A 24,244-nucleotide genomic window follows, 5' to 3' on the forward strand; every position below is an offset into this window, starting at 1 on the left:
AGAATTGAGTTGAGTGATTATATATTCACTATTGCTGCGGTCGATACTGTAAATCTTGGTAATTTAACTTGCCGCCTTCATCTCAAAATTTTGCGTTTTACTTCAAAAATTGTACCTCTTCTCGGCTAGATGACGCTCATCTTACATATATTTGCAATAAATAGAAAAATAATCACAACAAATTGCACACTAACAATTATAATAAATTGTTTTTCTTCTGTTTCCATATGTTTATTAGGAGATTTATGCATAAATTTCAAACATAAATTTTTCCAAGGGAAACATGATTATTATTCGGTAAAGTTGTTAGGTTATTTAATTACATTAATACTGATGTCAAAAATTATAAAATGACCAATCATCATTTGCTATAGTGTTTTATATAATTTATACTGAGGCCAGTTCGAATGTGTTCTTGTATATAAAAATAAGATTTAATCGATTCAATGTATCTACTGTGAAGAAATTGTTCAAACTTACTCACCTTGTAATCCAAATTCCCTTTGAACCAGATCTGCCTCCTCCCCTTCATTCTTGTACTTACACACGTACACTGTGTACCCAATGAGAGCTACAAGCACCACTGCTGCGAAACATCCAGACACTATCAATGCTATCTCCCAGCTCTCGAAGTCATTCTCGATTCTGTAACATTTCTTCTTTTATTCAAAAGACTTTTTCACTCAATAATTTTTGGAATCAAAACACCATTCTTAATCAATATTTGTTACTCAAAATGCTTTTTTCAATTTGATTGCTCAAAATGCATATTTTTTGCTCATTTTTTTCTCAATTCAAACATATTTTTACTAAATTTTTTAAATTAGAATAAAATTTTTACTTAAAACACGTTTTTTGTCTCAAATTTTCTCCCATTCAGATTATCTTATGGTTCTCAGCTACTCTTGACATCTATCGTGATCTCTTTTTTCGAAAAAAAAATAAAGTTTGTTTTGAGTTTGACATTGAAAAACATATTTTGAATAACAATGGTGTTTGTTCGGAAGAAGTTTGAATAGTTACAATTAGAAGGTGTCTCGAGTACCTGTCTCGTATGTCTTCGAACTCCCTCCCCACTATTGTGCCTCTTATGCCTCTGATAAAACCTCCTCTGCAAGTCAGCCCAATAAACGTCACTTTGCCCTCTATCGCCTCCACTGTCTCCTAAAAATAACATTAGCAAACAAATCAGAATACAGAATGGATGACTGATATCTTGTGGTTTTGAACTATATAGAAAAACAGATTCGGAACCCACAGGGATTTCATCTTGTAAATTGAGTCTAAAAAACTATAAGAGGTCCTGATTGACTTCTGTCAATATATCCCCGTGTATATAAAAAGCAAAAAATAATGGAGTCCAATGACAGCTCATCAAGATTCTTCATTTAAGAATAGAAAGAACAAAACTCCAATATTGAGATGAACAGATGATTTGAGGGTATATATGACTTTAAAAAACCACTAAAGAAAAATAAGCAGAGATCTGTATAAAAGATAACAGGCAAATTTGAAATTTCTGCATTGTTTCCTTTAAAAGACAAATTAACAAAAAAAATGTTGAATAGCGTTTTATTTAGGAAAGAATTTGTTGGATCGATAAAAACTTCAACTTTAGCAAGCAATTTGGAACCGACCGTGGACGCAATGTTTCTCATCGCTGAAATTCAGATACAAACTTTAATTAACTTGAAATTATACGAAGCATTTCACTAAAATTGAAATGTTTAGGACTTTCCAAAAAAAATCTGATGCTTCATTTTAAAAGCAAATAATTTGATGAGACAAGATTCATTTTCACGATGTAAACTAGTCATTTGAGACAGAAACACAGTGCAATTATTGTTCCATTAGTCTTTTTTAGTGTTCACAAATTTAGTTACTAATCTTACTACCTTTTTAGTTTGGAAGCTTTTCGTTGTCAGTGAGACCAATAAGTAAGAGCAGTAAAAAGACGCCAACTTCTGGAAATTGTTGAAAATGACATTATTTCACATTGTGTCTGCAAGTTCTGTAGGGAAGGTATCTTTGCATGGCTGAAAACACCCAGTAAGTGGGGGCAACCCAAAAACAAATTTTGCCGCAACTCGCTTCTACCGCCCATCCCCCCCACCACCAAGCACACAAACAGCCAGAACGAATTGCAGGTCTTGATCAGTAATTCTGCGATGAAATGCACGTCAGGGGTCAACATATCTTGCTGATAAAGTCTTGTTTCAAGTCTCGAAATTTTCAAAGACTTGTCGAGACTCGGACAACACTTGTCAAGTCGTTGTCAAATTTTTCCGCTACTTAGCAAGTCTTGAATAACAAGTCTTGAATGACGATAAATATTGACTATAGTAAATGTCAAGATGAATAAAAGAGCAGTTCCAAAACTCTCGCAATTCAACTATTTTCGTTCACGATTTAGGCAAAAAGCGGTGAATAAGTTCATGGCTTAGAGAGATAAAGGCGAGACCAGACAATACATGTCATCGCTGTGTACAGATGTTAGAATTTACAGAGGTGTTAAGACAAGTGATAGAAAGTTTACTGCGTACAACGGAATTGAGTCATCAAGTGATTGAGACTGAATAAAATGAACTAAAGTTTGAACAGATTCCCGAATGGGTTGATATCATAATAATATATGGGTGTTAGTAGTGTTTATAATAGTAGATGAGTCTTGGTTTCAGTTCCTGACGGGTACTTCCGTACCACACTCCCCCTTTTTCAATTTTTCGGCATTTATATGTCGAAAATATATTTGAGATGGTCAACGTCTTCTGGGTCCAATGATGAAATGGGGCTCTGTTCTAGGGTTGCGCGGTGCGGGATTTCCGAAGGGGCCGTGCTGTAGCTCGACTGCGGGCTATCACTTTGATCCGGGTTCCTGCTACTCTCGTCGTCAGACAGTGAGTGCTCTATGGAGATATTAGTATCTTTGTCTGCTATCCTTGTGGGTTCCGTGGGTGGGGGTTCTTGTGCTGCAGTCATTGACGCTGTTAGTGGTTCCTCTGGCATGATGTTGTGGTCGCTGTCCGACTCTATTAGGATGGTGACCGGTACCTCGTCATCTATGTTGGGGCTGATCTGTGTAATGGTTGGTTGCTGTTGTTGTTGAATGGCCCGGGTGGGTTCCGTGCTTATGTTTTGTGTTTGTTGTGTAAGCTGCTCTATGTTCCGAACGGGTGCGGATGGAGTTTCTTTCATGTTGTCTTTGTTTATGGGTAGTTTTTGCACAATTCGCTCGACGGATCCTCGGCCTTTGTTAGGTGTGTGCATAAAGTCTTTCGGCGAACTTGAGGTGACGATTGTTATCGGGCTTTGTTGTGGCGAGTCCGATACTAGATTGATGACTTCTACCGTATCCGAGTTGTTCCACCTGTTCAGATCAGTGCTTACGATGGAGGAGTATCGTTGTTGCCTTCGTTTCGCTTGTTCGAGTTTCGACTGGGCTAGTGCTGCCTGTTTTGATTTAGCTTCGAATTGTGAAACGTTTGTTCTTTTTGTGGGCTGTTGTGCTTTTCTTCTGGGGCTTCCTGCTTTGCCCTTCCTTTGTTTTTGTTTTTGTTTCGTTGTGGTGTCTTTCTTGGTTGGCTTGGTGGCGGCTTGTTGTGTTTGTCTGGAAATGCGCCATGTCAAGATGAATAAAAGAGCAGTTCCAAAACACTATATTTGGTTGTGGTCCGTTGTCCCAATATAATGTTACCCCTATTGGGGATTTAGCTATTGCTGACTGCGCCATGTCAAGATGAATAAAAGAGCAGTTCCAAACCTCTCGCAATTCAACTATTTTCGTTCACGATTCAGGCAAAAGCGGTGAATAAGTTCACGGCTTAGAGAGATAAAGGCGAGACCAGACAATACCTGTCATCGCTGTGTACAGATGTTAGAATTTACAGAGGTGTTAAGACAAGTGATAGAAAGTTTACTGCGTACAACAGAATTGAGTCATCAAGTGATTGAGACTGAATAAAATGAACTAAAGTTTGAACAGATTCCCGAATGGGTTGATTGTTTAATAATATATGGTTGTTAGTAGTGTTTATAATAGTAGATGAGTCTTGGTTTCAGTTCCTGACGGGTACTTCCGTACCACAGTAAAAATATCATGAATTTGTGCAACTCAACAAAATTAGCAGCAAAATATTATGAATTTTTTCTTAATTAGTATAATTTTACCAAGATATCTGAAAAACAGGCAAGGAATTTTAACCAAATGTGACACCTTTTCAATTAGAGCTGACTTTTATCACATTCAGCAAAATTAGTGGATTCGAAATGGAGTAAAATCGATCCGTTGTGAATGGAATTTTTTTTATCTTTACCAGTAATTTCTGTAGAAGTTCTTGGAAATTCTTGCGTTTCTCCGTTCACTTCGGAGATTTTTGAAACCATCTCGATTCAAATGATTGCTGATTGCTTTGTATTTCGTTATTGCGTTGAGGAAATCAAATAACTGTAAAAACATGTCACAGAACTTGACTGTAAGACGGGTCAAATCTTGTCTAAGACTACGATTCGATTCAAGACATGCCAAGTCTAAAAATTGACATGATCGGAGCTTTGATACAGTTTTTATCCAAGACGTGCAATTTCACGGAATCAATGCTGGTTTAGACTTGATGTCAAGTCCAGGCAAATACTCTCTCTCTCTCTCTCTCTCTCTCTCTCTCTCTCTCTCTCTCTAACACACACACACACACACACACACACGCACGCACGCACGCACGCGCACACACACACACACACACTCACATATCAAATCAGGTCTTTTTAGCTCAAAAAATGTTTTTTTTAAAAAAAATGTTTGGTGCGAAAACCGAGGATGACTGTACCCGCACCTTCAGATCTTCATCGCAGTACCACGGATTCCCATCGACCATGAGCATCATACTCTCAAACTGTGCCCTCCAGAAAGGTCTCTCGTCTATCTCAGTGAGAAGGTTGTCAACCAGATTCACAGTCTGTAAGTTGGGCAAACCCGCAAATGTCTCCGCCTCAATGTAGCTGATCATGTTCCCACTCAACACTATCTCCTCTAATTGCTGAAAAAGAAGCAAATTTTTTCCAAAATTTTCAAAAGATTTGGAAAAATGCGTTGAAAAATCGAACTGAGGGTACCCTGCGACAAGAAAAATCTTTTTTTATGTTCCGTTTTTTCAAAAACGGTTTTTTTCAGCTTATATAAAAAAAATTAGACGTTGCCCTATATTTAGTCTCATTTTTCCGGTAGCTGAAAAACAAATTCTCGTTAGAAAAATGAACATAAAAAAGGGTATGACTGTGTTTTTTTTTCTTGTTGGAGCGTGTATCGTCACTTCGAGTTTTCAATTCTGAGGAGCTAAAATACGACAGAATATAATGCAACATTATACCAATTTACAATAGATCATTATTTCAATATTTAATTATTCAACGTTATTCCATTGATTGTCCGACAGGTGCCGAATTGCAAACGACGTAAATTCAACTTCAAATAGTGAAGAAATTGGAACCCTTGTCCACGAAAGATTCGAAGCGTCAAAATTGCATCATTTGACCAAAATTCAATTCAATGCTGAAAATCAATGAGTGAGCTCGCACAGCGCTAGTTCAAAACTAATGCAAATTATCTCTTCGCAAAATTTTGCAAGATAATGTTAAGTTTGCAAAATGATTGCCCGAGTTCGTTCCGGTCGAGCTCTGTTTAATTTAGCAATGTGGGTTGAGTTTCCAACCTTTTCTCTGAGATTGCTTAATTTAACTGAAAAATGTTTAAAGTACAACTTGTAAACGATATGTGTGGTCAAATCACTCTACAAGGCCAACTAATAGCGATTAGGGACAAAAATATTCAGACCTATTTGCAAATATTTGTAAAATTAATGCATTATTTTACAAATTTTGCAATTTTTTTTAAATAAAAAATTGCAAATTTGACATTAAGGTTAAACTAGGGATGTTGAAGTCACAACCCGAAATAGCCCCTGATCACGCCCAACCCTAGTGCACACCAGCTGCAGAGTATGGCCTACAGTTGAAATGCTCTTATTTGGGTCTTACTCGAGTTCATTTTGGTCTGGGATGGTGTTCAGTGGATAAAGTAGTAGAGGCTAAGCAAGACAGGGGGGGGGGGGGTAAAAAGAGGTACCTATGTATAAAGATTACCTATAGACTATTTTCATCAATTTTCCAAAGACGTACCTAAAAAAGAGAGTGAGAACAATAGACTTGTCATCTTATCGTAATTACCCAGGGGTAATTATCTTAATTACCCCAGGGAAATTCATCCGCTCTAATGCACTTCAGCTAATCTTATCTACTTAATAAAATTCATCTGCAGAACTTTTACTTTCAAACTTTTCATTTACGCATAACTTTTTTTCGATTATCAACTTTTTTTTTTAATTTTCGATTATTAATGAAGTTTTGTTTTCAATAATTTCAAATTATTGGAGGTTTTTCGCAAAAGCTTCTTAAAAGTTTTTTTGAAAATTTAATTTTTTTTTTCAATTTTTTTACTCATGATGTGAAAGTATGCAAGAAACCGATTTTTTTGGCATTTTCTTTTGGTAGTTTCTGTTTTTTTCTCGGTAGTTTCAGTTTCAAAAACCCGAAACCGTTAAAAAAATTGTTTATAAAGTTGTTCTAATAATCGGTTGAAATTTTTTTACACAGATTTCAATGAAAATTACTAAAACACAGAAAACCATCACTGAAAATTTGTTTTTTTTCGTAGTTTCAGATTCTGAAACCTCAAACTAAAAACTTTTTTTTGGTCGAAAATGTATACTACAGTACAACTTTAGAGGGTATTTTTCAAAGTGAAGTTCAATGGTGGTAATTTCACGGTCAATTATAGATTATGGGTTTGGGTTTTTTGTAGTTTTAGTTTCTCAAACCTCAAACTACAAAATAGTTTTATCGAGAATGGTATGCTATATCAACTCTCTATATGTTGTTCTTAAACAAAGCATTTGATAGTGACTTCTTTAACTCCTAGAAGTTACACTTTTTGGTTTTTTTCTGAAGTTTCAGCTTCTGAAACCTGAAACCTCAAATTATTTTTTTTGGAATTGTTTGTTACAGTACATCTTTATAGCGTAATTTTTAACGCAGAGTCCAATGGACATAATTTAAAAGTCGTGAAAAGAGGACAAATTTGTATTTGTTTTAGATTCTGAAACTTGAAACCAAAAAAAGTTTTCGGTAAAAAATACTCAATTCTTGTAAAAAATACCCTATTCTTGAAAAAAATGAAAAAACCCATTTCATACCAAAAAATACCAAATTCTTGGCACAAAATACCCAATTCTTGCCAAAAAACAGCCAATTCTTGTCCAAAAATAGCCAATCGTTGTCAAAAAATACCCAATTATTGCCAAAAATTACCCAATTATTGCCAAAAAACCCAATTCTTGGCCAAAAACTCCAAATTATTGAAAAACAAACACTCCATTATTGTGAAAAATTCCCAACTATTGCCAACAGATCCCAGGTCCTGGTGAAAAACACCCAATTCGTGGCTCAAAATATGCAATTATTGTCAAAAACATCCAAATTTTACCCAAAAAATATCAAACTGTTGCCAAAAAAAAACAATTCTACCCCAAGAATATCTGTTTCTAGTCATGAGTTACACAATTCATAGCAAAAATACTCATTTATTACCAAAATCTACAAAATTTTTGCCAAAAATACCTAATTCCTGCGAAACGGAACCCAGTTCTATTAAAAATATCCCAACATTTGCCACACAGAGACACAAGTCTTGCCAAAAATACCCATTTTTACCACAAAATAGCGAAATTTTGTCAAAAATAACCAAATTGTAACCAAAATAACAAAATTTTATCAAATATTTATCTAAAATATATCAAAAATTAGACAGTTTTGCAATCATCCGTTTTTCTCTAATTTCTTATCAACAATTCAATTATTTAGTGACCTTAAGACATCAACTTTTGAGATAATCTTTTGTAAAGACGAATCTTCTCAGGTGATCGATATAGTTTAATGAGTACAAATTTGTCACGAATTTTTTGCTATTGTACAGAATTAATCGTTAAAAGTTCAATCATAGTAATTTAACAATTACGTCCTACTATCTTCTCAATTAAGAACAATTACGTGATCATTTTTTGTAAGAGGGCCACTGACCTCTTTGGAACAAAATTTACTCCAGCTACGTCATATGATTGCTGCAATTAGGGATACCTATGTATTGTATGGGGTCACTGAACTCATGTGAACAAAAAATAATCCTTACTACTAAGGATATTATTCCTATTTTATCAAAGCATGCACAGCTCACGTGCTTGAAGTCTTACTCATAGTATTGTAATCATTACGTCACTATTGCGTCATTATGATGTCATTTTTTGTTGTAGTGCACAAACAAAAATTCAATTCATTGCGCTTATTTTTGTTCTCTTCAACAACTTATCTATAGTTAGACTTTTTCAATTTTTTTCGGAGACAATTTTAATCTCCTTTTCCTACGAACCTAAGTTTTCAGTTATAAACCTTTCAGTGGAGATTTTTCATCTCTAGGATATCTTCCTATTTCCCATTCCAGGTAAGTCACCTTTGTTATAGAATATGAAAACAGACCAAAAAAATAATAATGGGCTATTATAATCATCGTACTCATTCGCAAATAGCATATTATGTCTTCAGAGAGAAAGTTTTTTTCAATATCTGTATTTTCAAATTATTTAGGAGTTCAACCGTCGTCACCTAAAAAAAGCTGGAATAATGAATATCAAATCTGTGAAATTGAACGAAAATCTTAAGGCCCACTTCTTCTTCCCCGATTTCAATGATGATGTAGCAATTATAAAGGAGAGGAAGACTTGCTTCGGCTGGGTAGCTGAACCTCCATTCTCCATTCCGAGGCAGCTTCTAGTCTTCATTATTGCAATCGAGAATTTGCCAGAAGTCTCTGTTCCATACAAACAGACAACTGTATACTTCTACGAGAGCCACATCGAAAAGAAAACTTACAAGTCTCAGACAACATGGAATTGAGCAGATCAGTCCGTGCACAATTTTGTGATTATGAGTTGTCCTATAGACCAATGTATGAAAGTCAATTAGGATTTTCTGAGGAGGAGAGAGAACTTAAGTTTCTCTGGTGTGTGTCTGACGAGTATGACAATTTGCAGGAGCAGAAACCTGATCGGGATTCTGACGAGTGGGAAAATGGGTCATTGACAGGGAGTAATATCGCAATTATAGAAGAAGAGAACGCACTTGATCCCAAGTTAGACAACAAAAAATCTGACCAGGCAGTCCCTTTTGCGTGTTTTTCTACAGACACTGGACAAGATGCATTGAAAGAAGTACAGGGAGCATCGAGTGTTGAAAATACTTCAATCAAGTCTGCCAGAACCATCTTTAGTACTGTACTCAATGATTATACAGATTACCAAGATCATATTTTATCTAATGAAGCAAGTGAAAAAATATCTGAAAAAACTTCCCTCAAATCTGAGCAACCAGCGTCTTGTACACAAAAGTCTGTCAAGAGAAGGGCTCCTGCTGTCAATAACCCTGAAAAAGTGGGAAGTAAAAATTCAGATGGTGATGAAAACGAAGACAACATGTGTCTTCCATCGTGCAAATTGAGACGAGCTGCTGAGTTGTATAGTAACTAAAATAACAGGCTGAGAAGTTATTTCTTTGACTGATTATCTGTTTGTATTTCCGTTATAATTTCAGATCCAAAGACTATTATTTCCTGAGGTGACTAATTGACTGTTTAATTTGTAATCTTCTCTTTTTAAAAGCTGAATTTCATGTATGCTTTTGAATTGATAGTCTGATAATATAATTTATTTGAGTTTTACAAATGCATTTTCGAAATTAACTTTTATTTAAAGTTCAATTTTGAATTAAAATATATGTCAAAAAAAGCCTGTTTTTATAATATCTGTTTTTTTTTCTCAAAAATGGCGGTTAACGACGAAAAAGGCTTGTTTTCATAAATTGTTTTTTCAAAAACGCGGGTTTTTTTGGCTTCTGCAATGAACTCCCGGCAGCTGATACTGGATGATGCAAAACGATTACAGTGACAAATTCGAAGCAAACTCCAGCAGCAATTCTTCTCATCAGAATATTGCAATAAGCGTGCTGCCTTTGATAATAGATTACCTGGTCATTTAAAAGAAGAATTTTTGGCAGGAATTTTTAGAAATAGATACTCATACAAATCTTTAAATATAGAATTTAGTTTTTTTAAAAAAAGATTAAAACCTTTTGCATAATTTTTACTGTTTTCAGAAAAAATATTCTTTTACTATCCCATTTTTTTCAAAAAAGTCGTTTTTTTTACAAAAGGTTTCTCTTTTCATTTTTCCATTTGTCAGTTTTTTAAATTTTTTTAATGTGAAGTTTTGAATTGAATCATTTTTTTTAAATGAAAATCTTTTTTACTAAAATGATTTTTTTAAAAAAATTGTTGTGTTTTACACACTGTTTTTAAACAAAAATGTAAATCTTGATGTTTTTTATTTTTTTGTTTTTCCTTTTTTTCTGTTTTTTATTTTTTTAATGTAAAAGTTTAAATTTAATTAATTTTGCTTTTAAAAAAAACAAAGTTTTACTAGAATAATTTTTCTTTCAAAAATGCCGTTTTTTACATAAGATTTTTAACAAAAAATGCAACTTGTGCTGTTTTTTGTTTTTTTATTTTTCCTTTTTTTCTGTTTTTGAATTTTTTTATGTAAAATTTTAAATTTTTTTTTCGAAAAATTTTGTTTTATTAAAAAAAATTTCTTTCAAAAATGCCGTGTTTTACATAAGGTTTTTAACAAAAAATGCAACTTGTGCTGTTTTTTATTTTTTTATTTTTCCTTTTTTCTGTTTTTCAATTTTTTAATGTAAAATATGAAATTTAATTAATTTCCTTTTTGAAAAAACAAATTTTACTAGAATAATTTTTTTTTTCAAAAATGCCGTTTTTTACATAAGGTTTTAAACAAAATATGCAACTTGTGTTGTTTTTTATTTTTCTATTTTTCCTTTTTTCTGTTTTTGAATTTTTTAATGTAAAATATGAAATTCAATTAATTTCCTTTTTCAAAAAACAAGTTTTACTAGAATAATTTTTTTTTTCAAAAATTTTGTTTTTTACATAAGGTTTTTAAGAAAAAATGCAACTTGTGTTGTTTTTTGTTTTTCCTTTTTTCTGTTTTTGAATTTTTTAATGTAAAATATGAAATTCAATTAATTTCCTTTTTCAAAAAACAAGTTTTACTAGAATAATTTTTTTTTCAAAAATGTCGTTTTTTACATAAGGTTTTTAAGAAAAAATGCAACATGTGTTGTTTTTTGTTTTTCCTTTTTTCTGTTTTTGAATTTTTTTATGTAAATTTTTAAATTTTTTTTTTCGAAAAATTTTGTTTTATTAAAAAAAATTTCTTTCAAAAATGCCGTTTTTTTACATAAGGTTTTTAACAAAAAATGCAACTTGTGTTGTTTTTTATTTTTCTATTTTTCCTTTTTTCTGTTTTTCAATTTTTAATGTAAAATATGAAATTTAATTAATTTCCTTTTTGAAAAAACAAGTTTTTCTAGAATAATTTTTTTTTTCAAAAATGCCGTTTTTTACATAAGGTTTTAAACAAAATATGCAACTTGTGTTGTTTTTTCGTTTTTCCTTTTTTCTGTTTTTGAATTTTTTAATGTAAAATTTTAACTTTAAATAATTTTTTTTTCAAAAAACAAGTTTTACTAGAATAATTTTTCTCTCAAAAAAGCCGTTTTTTACATAAGGTTTTTAACAAAAAATGCAACTTGTGTTGTTTTTTTAATTTTCTATTTTTCCTTTTTTTCTGCTTTCCTTTTTTTCTGCTTTCGAATTTTTTTATGTAAAATTTAATTTTTTTTGAACAAACAAGTTTTACTAGAATAACTTTTCTTTCAAAAATGTCGTTTTTTACATAAAGTTTTTACCAAAAAATGCTATTTTTGTTTTTTTTTCTATTTTTTCAGTTTTTGAATTTTTTTAAAAATTTTTTATTGAATTATTTTTTTTTCTTAAAAAATGTTGTTTTCTAAAACGTTTTTTTTCAAAAATGCCGTTTTTTAGATTATGTATTTAACAATAAATGTGAACTTTGTTGTTTTTTACTTTTCTGTTTTACCTTTTTTCAGTTTTGCAAGTTTTTTTTGTAAAATTTTTAATTTAATTTTTTTTTGAAAAAATATTGTTTTAGTAAAACAATTTTTTTCCAAATGTCGTTTTTCGCATAATATTTTCAATAAAAAATGTAAGTTTGATGTTTTTTCTTTTTCTATTTTTCAATTTTTCAGCTCTTGATGTTTTTTGCAATTTCTTTAGCAAAGCAGAAAATTGTAAAAATCAATGTATTACAATTTTTACAAAAATCAATTATTTAGTACAATTATTTACTACAAATTAATACACTTATTATTAAAGTTTGCGGAAATCTATAACAAATCAAGCTTTTGATGACAACCATATTTGTTCTAATTTTCCATTTTAAACAATTATATTTTTATTGATATCATGTTCTTCTTGAGAAATTCCGATTTATTCGTCGTCTCATGATAAACATAATTCAGAATAAACCCCGGGGTACCAGTGTCGCGTGGTGACAATTACTGGCGTCAAGCGTCCCTAGCGTGCATCTCTGGATGTTGTTCGGAAATAAAAGATCGCTGATCGCGGCTCTGCCGCGAGGCGCGCTCTGCGCGCCCAAAGATCTTTTATTTCCGAACAACATCCAGAGATGTCACCACGCGACACCGGTACCCCGGGGTTTAGTCTGAAATATGTTTATCATGAGACGATGAATAAATCGGAATTTCTCAAGAAGAACATGATATCAATAAAAATGTAATTGTTTAAAATGAAAAATTAAAACAAATATGCTTGTCATCAAAAATTTGATTTGTTATAGATTTCCGCAAACTTTATTAATAAGTGTATTATTTGTAATAAATAATTGTACTAAATAATTGATTTTTGTAAAAATTGTAATACATTGATTTTTACAATTTTCTGCTTTGCTAAAGAAATTGCAAAAAACATCAAGAGCTGAAAAATTGAAAAATAGAATAAGAAAAAACATCAAACTTACAATTTTTATTGAAAATATTATGCGAAAATCGACATTTGGAAAAAAAATTGTTTTACTAAAACAATATTTTTTCAAAAAAAAATTAAATTGAAAATTTTACAAAAAAAACTTCCAAAATGAAAAAAGGTAAAACAGAAAAGTAAAAAACAACAAAATTCACATTTTTTGTTAAATACATAATGTAAAAAACGGCATTTTGAAAAAAAATGTTTTAGAAAACAGCATTTTTTAAGAAAAAAAATAATTCAATAAAAATTTTTTAAAAAATTCAAAAACTGAAAAAATAGAAAAATAAAAAACAAAAATAGCATTTTTTGGTAAAATCTTTATGTAAAAAACGACATTTTTGAAAGAAAAATTATTCTAGTAAAACTTGTTTGTTCAAAAAAAATTAAATTTTACATAAAAAAATTCGAAAGCAGAAAAAAAGGAAAAATAGAAAAATAAAAAAACAACACAAGTTGCTTTTTTTGTTAAAAACCTTATGTAAAAAACGGCTTTTTTGAGAGAAAAATTATTCTAGTAAATATTGTTTTCTCAAAAAAAATTATTTAAAATTAAAATTTTACATTAAAAAATTCAAAAACAGAAAAAAGGAAAAACAAAAAACAACACAAAATGCATTTTTTGTTAAAAACCTTATGTAAAAAACGACATTTTTGAAAAAAAAATTATTCTAGTAAAACTTGTTTTTTCAAAAAAGAAATTAATTGAATTTCATGTTTTACAGTAAAAAATTCAAAAACAGAAAAAAGGAAAAATAGAAAAATAAAAAACAACACAAGTTGCATTTTTTTTAAAAAACCTTATGTAAAAAACGGCATTTTTGAAAGAAATTTTTTTTAATAAAACAAAATTTTTCGAAAAAAAATTTAAAATTTTACATAAAAAAATTTAAAAACAGAAAAAAAGGAAAAATAAAAAAACAAAAAACAGCACAAGTTGCATTTTTTGTTAAAAACCTTATGTAAAAAACGGCATTTTTGAAAGAAAAATTATTCTAGAAAAACTTTGTTTTTTCAAAAACAAAATTAATTAAATTTAAATTTTTACATAAAAAAATTAAAAAACCGAAAAAAAAGGAAAAATAAAAAAATAAAAAAAACATCAAGATTGACATTTTTGTTTAAAAACAGTGTGTAATACACAACAATTTTTTTAAAAAAATCATTTTAGTAAAAAAGATTTTCATTTAAAAAAAATGATTCAATTCAAAACTTCACATTAAAAAAATTTAAAAAACTGAAAAATGGAAAAATGAAAAGAGAAACCTTTTGTAAAAAAACGACTTTTTTGAAAAAAATGGGATAGTAAAAGAATATTTTTTTCAAAACAGTAAAAATTATGCAAAAGGTTTTAATCTTTTTTTTTTAAAAAACTAAATTCTATAATTAAAGATTTGTATGAGTATCTATTTCCTAAATTCTGCCGAAAATTCTTCTTTTAAATGACCAGGTAATCTAATATCAAAGGCAGCACGCTTATTGCAATATTCTGATGGGAAGAATTGCTGCTGGAGTTTGCTTCGAAATTGTCACTGTAATCGCTTTGCATCATCCAGTATCAGCTACCGGGAGTTCATTGCAGAAGCCAAAAACACCCGCGTTTTTGAAAAAGCAATTTATGAAAACAAGCCTTTTTCGTCGTTAACCAACATTTTTGAGAGAAAAAACAGATATTACAAAAAAAGGCATTTTTTGACATATATTTTAATTCAAAATTGAACTTTAAATAAAAGTTAATTTCGAAAATGCATTTGTAAAACTCAAATAAATTATATTATCAAACTATCAATTCAAAAGCATACATGAAATTCAGCTTTTTCTGAGTGTAAAAAGAGAAGATTACAAATTAAACAGTCAATTAGTCACCTCAGGAAATAACTTCTCAGCCTGTTATTTTAGTTACTATACAACTCAGCAACTCGTCTCAATTTGCACGATGGAGGACACATGTTGTCTTCGTTTTCATCACCATCTGAATTTTTACTTCCCACTCTTTCAGGGTTATTGACAGCAGGAGCCCTTCTCTTGACAGACTTTTGTGTACAAGACGCTGGTTGCTCAGATTTGAGGGAAGTTTTTTCAGATATGTTTTTACTTGCTTCATTAGATAAATTATGATCGTGGTAATCTGTATAATCATTGAGCACAGTACTAAGAATGGTTCTGGCAGACTTGATTGAAGTATTTTCAACACTCGATGCTCCCTGTACTTCTTTCAATGCATCTTGTCCAGTGTCTGTAGAAAAACACGCAAAAGGGACTGCCTGGTCAGATTCTTTGTTGTCTAACTTGGGATTAAGTGCGTTCTCTTCTTCTATAATTGCGATAATACTGCCTGTCAATGACCCATTTTCCCACTCGTCACAATCCCGATCAGGTTTGTGCTCCTGCAAATTGTCATACTCGTCAGACACACACCAGAGAAATTTAAGTTCTCTCTCCTCCTCAAAAAATCCTAATTGATTTTCATACATTGGTCTATAGGACAACTCATAATCACAAAATTGTGCAGGGACTGATCTGCTCAGTTCCATGTTGTCTGAGACTTGTAAAGTTTTGTTTTCGATGTGGTTCTCGTAGAAGTCTACAGTTGTCTGTTTGTATTGAACAGAGACTTCTGGCAAATTCTCGATTGCAATAATGAAGACTAGAAGTTGCCTCGGAATGGAGAATGGAGGTTCAGCTACCCAGCCGAAGCACGTCTTCCTCTCCTTTATAATTGCTACACATCATCATTGAAATCGGGGAAGAAGAAGTGGGCCTTAAGATTTTCGTTCAATTTCACAGATTTGATATTCATTATTCCAGCCTTTTTTAGGTGACGACGGTTGAACTCCTAAATAATTTGAAAATACAGATATTGAAAAAAACTTTCTCTCTGAAGACATAATATGCTATTTGCGAATGAGTACGATGATTATAATAGCCCATTATTATTTTTTTGGTCTGTTTTCATATTCTATAACAGAGGTGACTTACCTGGAATGGGAAATAGGAAGATATCCTAGAGATGAAAAATCTCCACTGAAAGGTTTATAACTGAAAACTTAGGTTCGTAGGAAAAGGAGATTAAAATTGTCTCCCAAAAAAATGAAAAAGTCTAACTATAGCTAAGTTGTTGAAGAGAACGAAAATAAGCGCAATGAGTTGATTTTTTGTTTGTGCACTACAATCAAAAATGACATCATTATGACGCAATAGTGACGTAATTATTACAATACTATGAGTAAGACTTCAAGCACGTGAGCTGTGCATGCTTTGATAAAATAGGAATAATATCTTAAGTAGTAAGGATTATTTTTTGTTCACATGAGTTCAGTGACCCCATAAAATACATAGGTATCCCTAATTGCAGCAATCATATGACGTAGTTGGAGTAAATTTTGTTCCAAAGAGGTCAGTGGCCCTCTTACAAAAAATGATCACGTAATTGTTCTTAATTGAGAAGATAGTAGGACGTAATTGTTAAATTACTATGATTGAACTTTTAATGATTAATTCTGTACAATAGCAAAAAATTCGTGACAAATTTGTACTCGTTAAAACTATATCGATCACCTGAGAAGATTCGTCTTTACAAAAGATTATCTCAAAAGTTGATGTTTTAAGGTCACTAAATAATTGAATAGTTGATAAGAAATTAGAGAAAAACGGATGATTGCAAGATTGTCTAATTTTTGATATATTTTAGATAAATATTTGATAAAAATTTTGTTATTTTGGTTACAATCTGCTTATTTTTGACAAGATTTCGCTATTTTGTGGTAAAAATGGGTATTTTTGGCAAGACTTGGGTCTCTGTGTGGCAAGTATTGGGATAGTTCCACTAGAACTGGGTTCTTTTTTGCAGGAATTAGGTATTTTTGGCAAAAATTTTGTAGATTTTGGTAATAAATGGGTATTTTTGCTATGAATTGTGTAACTCATGAGTAGAAACAGATATTCTTGGGGTAGAATTGTTTTTTTTGGCCACAGTTTGATATTTTTTGGTTAACATTTGGGTGTTTTTGACAAAAATTGGATATTAGGAGCCACGAATTGGGTGTTTTTCACCAAGACCTGGGATCTGTTGGCAATATTTGGGCATTTTTCACAATAATGGAGTGTTTGTTTTTCAAGAATTTGGAATTTTTTGCCAAGAATTGGGTTTTTTGGCAATAATTGGGTAATTTTTGGCAATAATTGGGTTTTTTTTGACAACGATTGGCTATTTTTGGACAAGAATTGGGTGTTTTTGGCAAGAATTGTGTATTTTTTGCCAAGAATTTGGTATTTTTTGGTATGAAATGGGTTTTTTCATTTTTTCAAGAATAGGGTATTTTTTACAAGAATTGAGTATTTTTTACCAAAAACTTTTTTCGGTTTCAAGTTTCAGAATCTAAAACAAATACAAATTTGCCTCTTTTCACGACTTTTAAATTATGCCCATTGGATTCTGCGTTAAAAATTACGCTATAAAGATGTACTGTAACAAACAATTCAAAAAAAAATTGAGGTTTCAGGTTTCAGAAGCTGAAACTTCAGAAAAAAACCAAAAAGTGTAACTTCAAGGAGTTAAAGAAGTCACTATCAAATGCTTTGTTTAAAAACAACATATAGAGAGTTGATATAGCACAACATTCTCGATAAAACTATTTTGTAGTTTGAGGTTTGAGAAACTAAAACTACAAAAAACCCAAACCCATAATCTACAATTGACCGTGAAATTACCACCATTGAACTTCACTTCGAAAAATACCCTCTAAAGTTGTACTGTAGTATACATTTTCGACCAAAAAAAAATTTTTAGTTTGAGGTTTTGGAATCTGAAACTACGAAAAAAAACAAATTTTCAGTGATGGTTTTCTGTGTTTTAGTATTTTTCATTGAAATCTGTGTTAAAAAATTTCAACCGATTATTAGAACAACTTTATATACAATTTTTTTTTAACGGTTTCGGGTTTCTGAAACTGAAACTACCAAGAAAAAAAAACAGATACTACCAAAAGAAAATGCCAAAAAATCGGTTTCTTGCATGCTTTCACATCATGAGTAAAAAAAAATTGATAATCGAAAAAAAGTTATGCGTAAATGAAAAGTTTGAAAGTAAAAGTTCTGCAGATGAATTTTATTAAGTAGATAAGATTAGCTGAAGTGCATTAGAGCGGATGCATTTCCCTGGGGTAATTAAGATAATTACCCCTGGGTAATTACGATAAGATGACAGGTCTATTGTTCTCACTCTCTTTTTTAGGTACGTCTTTGGAAAATTGATGAAAATAGGCTATAGGTAATCTTTATACATAGGTACGTCTTTTTACCCCCCCTCTCTTGCTTAGCCTCTACTACTGGATAATTTGGTCTTTGAACTCGCCCCTTGTGGCAGCCCGGGTCGAGGTTTGGCGGTGAATTTTCGTAAGAAATGCGGTGAAATATTTATTGTCACCGCATTCACCGCAATCACGTATCACGTCATTTTTTACAAAAATTCACCGCATTCACAGCATTTCTTACAAAAATTTACCCAAAAACCTTGACCCGGGATTCTACCAACCTGCAATCCCCTGAAACTGTTCCTTGTGAGTTTAGTGATATTATTGTTTGCGAAGTTGATCCTCTTAGCATTGCATGGGATACTAGTGTAGGGTATCTCTGAGTACATTGCTCCTTCGCAGTCTATCTTCTCCTCTTGATCCATAATGTCCCCCACACTCTTCACCTGGCACTTTTCTGGCTGGGAGCCAAATGTGACGTCACTGCTTACTTGTGTTACGATACAAGATGTTAACAGGATTGAAAGTGCCCAGAACCTAAAACACTCACGTGGGTTTTACAACCTCCGAGAAAATTGGAAAAATTGAGATTTTACTAATCCTGGCAAAACAGGCAGAATGTTCAGTAGATATTGTAGGAAAAATATGAACCAAATTTTTAAATCGAGCGGAGTTTGAACAGAAAGCCCGATTCAAGCCCAGATAAAACCCGGATGACACAAATAACACTTCGTCAACTAAGAGATTTTCAGTGCAAAGATAGGTTGAAAAGTGCTACTGATCGACTATACTCTCCTTTCTCATTTGAGATCTCGAAAGTTATAAACTTGAAAATAAATTTATCGACAGCTTTTTAAGATTTTAAAACGGAAACAGATAACAAAAAATGCTAACAAGATTTACTAAGATTTTAACAGCTGCCAGGATTTTTATTAGCTTACCTTGAGAAGTTGGTACCAAGATCTTACTAAGTTTTAATACAAAATGTTCGTATTTAAAGTTCTTCTTAAGGTGTTCCAAGTTTTGCAAGAGATGCCGCAATATCATACATGTCTTATCGAGATATATCAACTTTCGATCGAATCGATTCGATCGACTTTCAATCGATTCAATGGTCCTACCTAAAAAAATCGCAAAATTACAAACAAGGTCGGGAGGTCAGCGCTAATTCTGCACTTTTGTGCAATTTTTCCAGCGCGAGTTTAAAATTTTTGTTAAACAATTTTGTCAATAATTTTCCAGTCATTAAAGTTTCCAGTCGTTAAAGAAGCTTTCACGGCACATTTTCAAACCCTTTTTCCAGGTTTTCAACAATTACGAATCAGCATATGACTACAATTAAAGAAGGACACAGAACAAAACTGTACTGGTTAGAAAACAGAAATTCCAACTGTAAATTTATAGCGTAAAACTTACCTATGAAATCAGGTGAAAAATATGAAGTATGGATTTTAAAAAACAAAAAAAAAACCATTTGAAGAAAATGCAAATTCAAAATAAAGACAGTTACTGCCCTGAAAAGAAAAAAATTATCCAAAACAAGATTAAAAATTGTGTTTGCAAGGCTGTTAATGTCTTTTGAACAGAAAAATTCCATTTCAATGCCTTCCCATTCTCGAGCTTGGAAAAACTCAACGTCCATCGAGTCAAAAACAGCCTTTTCCATTTACCATGCTATCAATAAGGTAAGTCAGGCCCATTGTGGGCTCTTTTTACAGCCTTATGTTATAAGGAGTTAGGGCTACATATTTCTGCGCGCGAAATAGGCTTACCTATATCTCTAAGACTAACCGACTCAGTAAAACACTGAAGATATACCTTCAATACTTTCAATTATAACGGTAGTTATAAAGAATAACACCGGAGTCAGAGATACGCACATCGTGCAACTACTCTATCAGACTGACTATAGTTAATAGAGTTCTCTCTACATAAAAGAGAATAGTAACGTCTTAGTCTCTGATCGCATGAAGGTACACATCCATTATTTTTACTGCTACATCCATCTGGGGTTAAGAGTTTTAAATCCAATTTTGTGAACTGTAGCAAAATGACGTTGTATATATCATCTTTGTTGAATGGTAGGGTGAAGAGTTGTGATCGCTGAAGTAGAGTTGTGACTTGCGCCGTCGTCTGGATTATCTGTCTGTCGAATAGTGACTAGTGTCTTCAGTGAGGGGTTTGTTTGATTGTAGAACCAGTGAGGGTGCCAGTTACACGTGTTGCTGGCCAATAACGTTTAGGGTACCCAACTGCTCTTCACTGTCATGTAGTGAGAATTTGTTCCCAGCAGGATGATCGCTTGTAGTTCGCAGTCTCTGTCTGGTTTTTACAATGAGATTTCTGTTTATCTCCATCTGGTACGAAGTTTGAACCAATCGGATTTCCCAGCTTACTTTCTGGTGGAAAACTATCTTTTTGCTACTGTGAGAGCTACTTTCCCTATCACATTTAATTGTTAAACTTAATACTTGCTTAAAAAGTCCCGACCAGGAGGAAGAAGAAAAGAACTGATTCTAATCTTCAATTGTGGCAAAGAAGAAAAGATAAAATTACAAATGTACAGTGAAATATCAGAATAGTAAAGAAAAAACAAAAGTTCGTGAATTTTCAGAACAGTGAGTTGGTAAGTTTTAAGGGACTGTGAGCCCGATGTTTTAGGGCTGTGGCTTACGTTCTGAATTTGAATTCAAAATCAGGGGTCCATTTGTCTGGATCCCTGAAGAATTCTAAGAATTCTTGGTCTCGTGCCAGGCAAGCTGCATGGGCAAGGGGGAAAAGGTCGACGTTGCAGTGTGGTTGTAACGCGAGAAGACGGTTGAGGATCTGTGTCTCCTCTGCTGATGGCTCTCGATTGTCCAACTTGCTTGTCATTTAGTCCATGTAGAGGAGGTTGAAGGTGTGTCCGTACATGCATTTCGTGGCTCCTCCTTCTACACACTGGAGATATTCGATCGAGTTGAGTATTGGACGATTGGTCTTCGCTTAGAACGGCAAAAACAGGAACTAATTTTTTATCGGATCGAAATTCCGAAGAGTGCCTTCAAAATTATTCGGAGGATTTATTCAATTATTATTCATGTAGAAGGGTGACGTGAGTTTGGTGTTGGCGTACTGAAGACGCGAATTCATGTGAATGTTAGGATTTGTCCTGTGGAATTGGAGTTTGACAAATAAATAATTGTGGATCGTGTGTATTATTTTCACTCTGTTTTTTTTGTGTGTTTGGTTATTAAAATCCGTCTTTGTGGGATGCAAAAAAACAAATTGGAGATAGAAGTCGTCGTATTTTTGATAAATACGGTAGGGGGCGACATCGCGAGTGAAGAACGTGTTCAAACAATTGTTCTGACGGTCCGCAAGTGTGAACAAGTTTTTGGAGTGGTACCAAAAGCGTTCTGTGAAGAGGGGTTGATCGGAAAATGGAGATCTATTGTGACCCTCTTGGACATACTCAATCTCTAATTGTCCCAAGGAGCAGGAACTAGCCGTGGGCTTCAAAGCGTGTTGTGGCGTTGTAGATGCATAGTTTAACCGCTCGGCAACACGGACACCGTGTATTGTGTCGATGCCGAGGTAATTCCTGGAGTTTTTAACCGAAATTTGGATCCTGGTGCTCTATGAGTGGTCCCTTGTGTGGGAGCAAAGGGGTTTGGTCTTCCTCTAGAGGAGGAGGGCTGTGGGCCTCTTGGTGGGCTTGCAGTGTGTCGGGAGGTTGACTGTGAACCCTGAATTGGTGAAGAGTGTACGGGATTGATCTCGTGTGCTGTTATTTTAGGGCGTCTCCTAGGTGAAGGGAGGGTGCACCGATGATTGTCCGTCGATGTCGGTCGATCATAGGGCGTGGTTGTGGAAAAGATGTCTGTGGTTGGAGAGGTGGAATGGTTGGGCCATACGGTGGTGAAGGTACACTTGGTCGTTGTGAAAGGTGTGTGGGCATTACTGCTGGTGGGAACACCAGCGGTTGAGACCGTGGTCAAGGTCCACAAACTCTGCCAGAGTATGCCCAGTTTGGCAGGACCGTTTCAGGCGTGGAGCCACCTGATTGTTCAGCGATGGCAAACTCATCAGCCCAAGAGGAGATAGTCGTAAGCTGGGGTTGTAGTTGGGATGTGAAGGTCAGTTCGTTTGTGGTTTTCTCAATTGTTGGGTGTGGCTGTTGATCTCCTTGAAGGAGTAGCTCTTGTGACGAGCTTGGGGAAATCGTATCACTCTCAAAATGGAGGTGGAGTTCTTCTAAGGAGGAGGAGGATGTAGCGGGTAAAGGCAGTGGGTTCACCCGTGCGTAGTTGAGTGTGTCCACAGACTCTGGTTGTGGGGAGGATTGAGCCATCGTGAAGAGGGAAAGTATTTGCATCTCGCGCACTGGTTCTAGTACTGTGTGGGGCAGCACCAAATTGTGAGCAGCAAGGGCAGGATGTCATTAACCTCCAGCATGATGAGGTCATATGCTGTAGGATCCACATTTGGGAAATTGGTGAACGTCCTTCCTGTGCTGTATTGGTGACTGCTGTGAAGCGTGAGCGTTTGAGTCTATTTGGATGAGAAGTGTGCAAGTGTAGGGATTGAAAATCAGGTTTCATTTGTGTGACTGGTAATTCGTAGCATTCATAAATAGAGGAGGGGAGAGTAGAAGCGCGATTTGTAATTTGAGTTATTGTGTACAAGAGAGGAGATTTTCCTATAGAAGTTTTCAAACATTTTGTGTAATAGATTCAATTCAAATTGCGAGGGTTGAATGCAACTGTCAACGGATTTTATCCGTCTTTTCTTGGGTGATGGTGGTTTATTTTGTGTGGAACCCGATTGTAACTCGTGATATATTGTCTGTGAAAATGCTCCAAAAAATTCAGAGGTAATAATCTTAGCCAATGTGATATTGGGGTCGTGAAGGTATTTGAGATCGAATGCATTAAATGCTCTACGAAATAGGCCAATGAGGCACTGTATAAAATTCAAAACAGTCCATATAAGGTTATTTTTGGTTTTAATACGTACCAAGGGTATCCAAGGATTCCTATGAGGGATTCTTTCAAATAAATGCCGTCGATGAAGTCACGCCGATCGAGATGGTGAAGTGAAAATTCTTTTTCCGTTAATAAAGAGTTTAATAAAATAGTTATTGGATTCAATTTTTAATAGTGAGAATTGTGTTTGTAATTGTTCTTGTTTTGCAAGATCTGCAAAAGTTACAGCTTGTGCTACTTCAAATTTCTTGGTGGCGGCGTCTACTGTTTAATTAAATTTCCTTTTATCGATGGATTTAGTCCAGTCGTGTTGACTATATATGCCAAGTTGTTGTGCTGTAAAGTCCGCGTGGTTGAAACGGTTTTCAATTTATCCAGGCGTGGAAGTTCTGACTGAATTTCGCGCTTTAATTGAATAACTCGTTAAACAGTATGACTCCTCGCCATCCGCATCAAGTGATTTTTGTCGACCAAATTTTTTCAAATTAGATGGTGCTTTAATAGACCAAGGGAAGGTCTTGCGTGTGACTTGGTCTACAAACTGTAATTTGTTTTGGTAGAATATAGGAATTCGTTCGAAACATTGGTTCTCTAAAACATAAAGAGGTGATGAGGCAACTTTACATTGAAAGAGTGAAATTACATTTGAGCTTTCAAACGTAGTGAATGTGCGTTGCAGTCTTGTGATGACATATCCTACGAGTAGAAATATTGGTGTTAAAAGAATAAATGCGGTGCAGTTTGTTTAATAGCGCGATCTAGATCGCAAAGTTTCTTTTAAATAGATAGACTTGTGTGGTCCATTTCTAGTAAGACTCGGCTAACTATGTAATCAAGTTTTTCATCAATCTGTACCTTTGTGTGGAAAGCACCAAGATCTTTTTTTCTAAAAATTTTGCACTTTTCAGAGTTACAGTAAACAGGTGATTCTTGTGGGATAACAT

At 33.4% G+C, this 24,244-nt stretch overlaps 1 protein-coding gene across 1 annotated transcript in view; it reads right to left on the reverse strand.

Moving 5' to 3' along the window:
• Positions 1-461: 461 nt before the first annotated feature.
• Positions 462-24,244, reverse strand: part of LOC142353119 (uncharacterized) — a 51,427-nt gene continuing 27,644 nt past the window's right edge. Inside the window, exons 2-5 of the mRNA XM_075405326.1 lie at positions 18,615-18,870; positions 4,830-5,033; positions 1,046-1,164; positions 462-645 (exon numbers count right to left, since the gene is read on the reverse strand). Coding sequence (XP_075261441.1) covers positions 477-645; positions 1,046-1,164; positions 4,830-5,033; positions 18,615-18,870 — 748 coding nt within the window. The 3' untranslated portion in view covers positions 462-476. The remainder of the gene's footprint in view (positions 646-1,045; positions 1,165-4,829; positions 5,034-18,614; positions 18,871-24,244) is intronic.

Source organism: Convolutriloba macropyga, chromosome 14, assembly GCF_964194025.1.
Source record: "Convolutriloba macropyga chromosome 14, txConMacr16.3, whole genome shotgun sequence".
Lineage (NCBI taxonomy): Eukaryota > Metazoa > Xenacoelomorpha > Acoela > Convolutidae > Convolutriloba > Convolutriloba macropyga.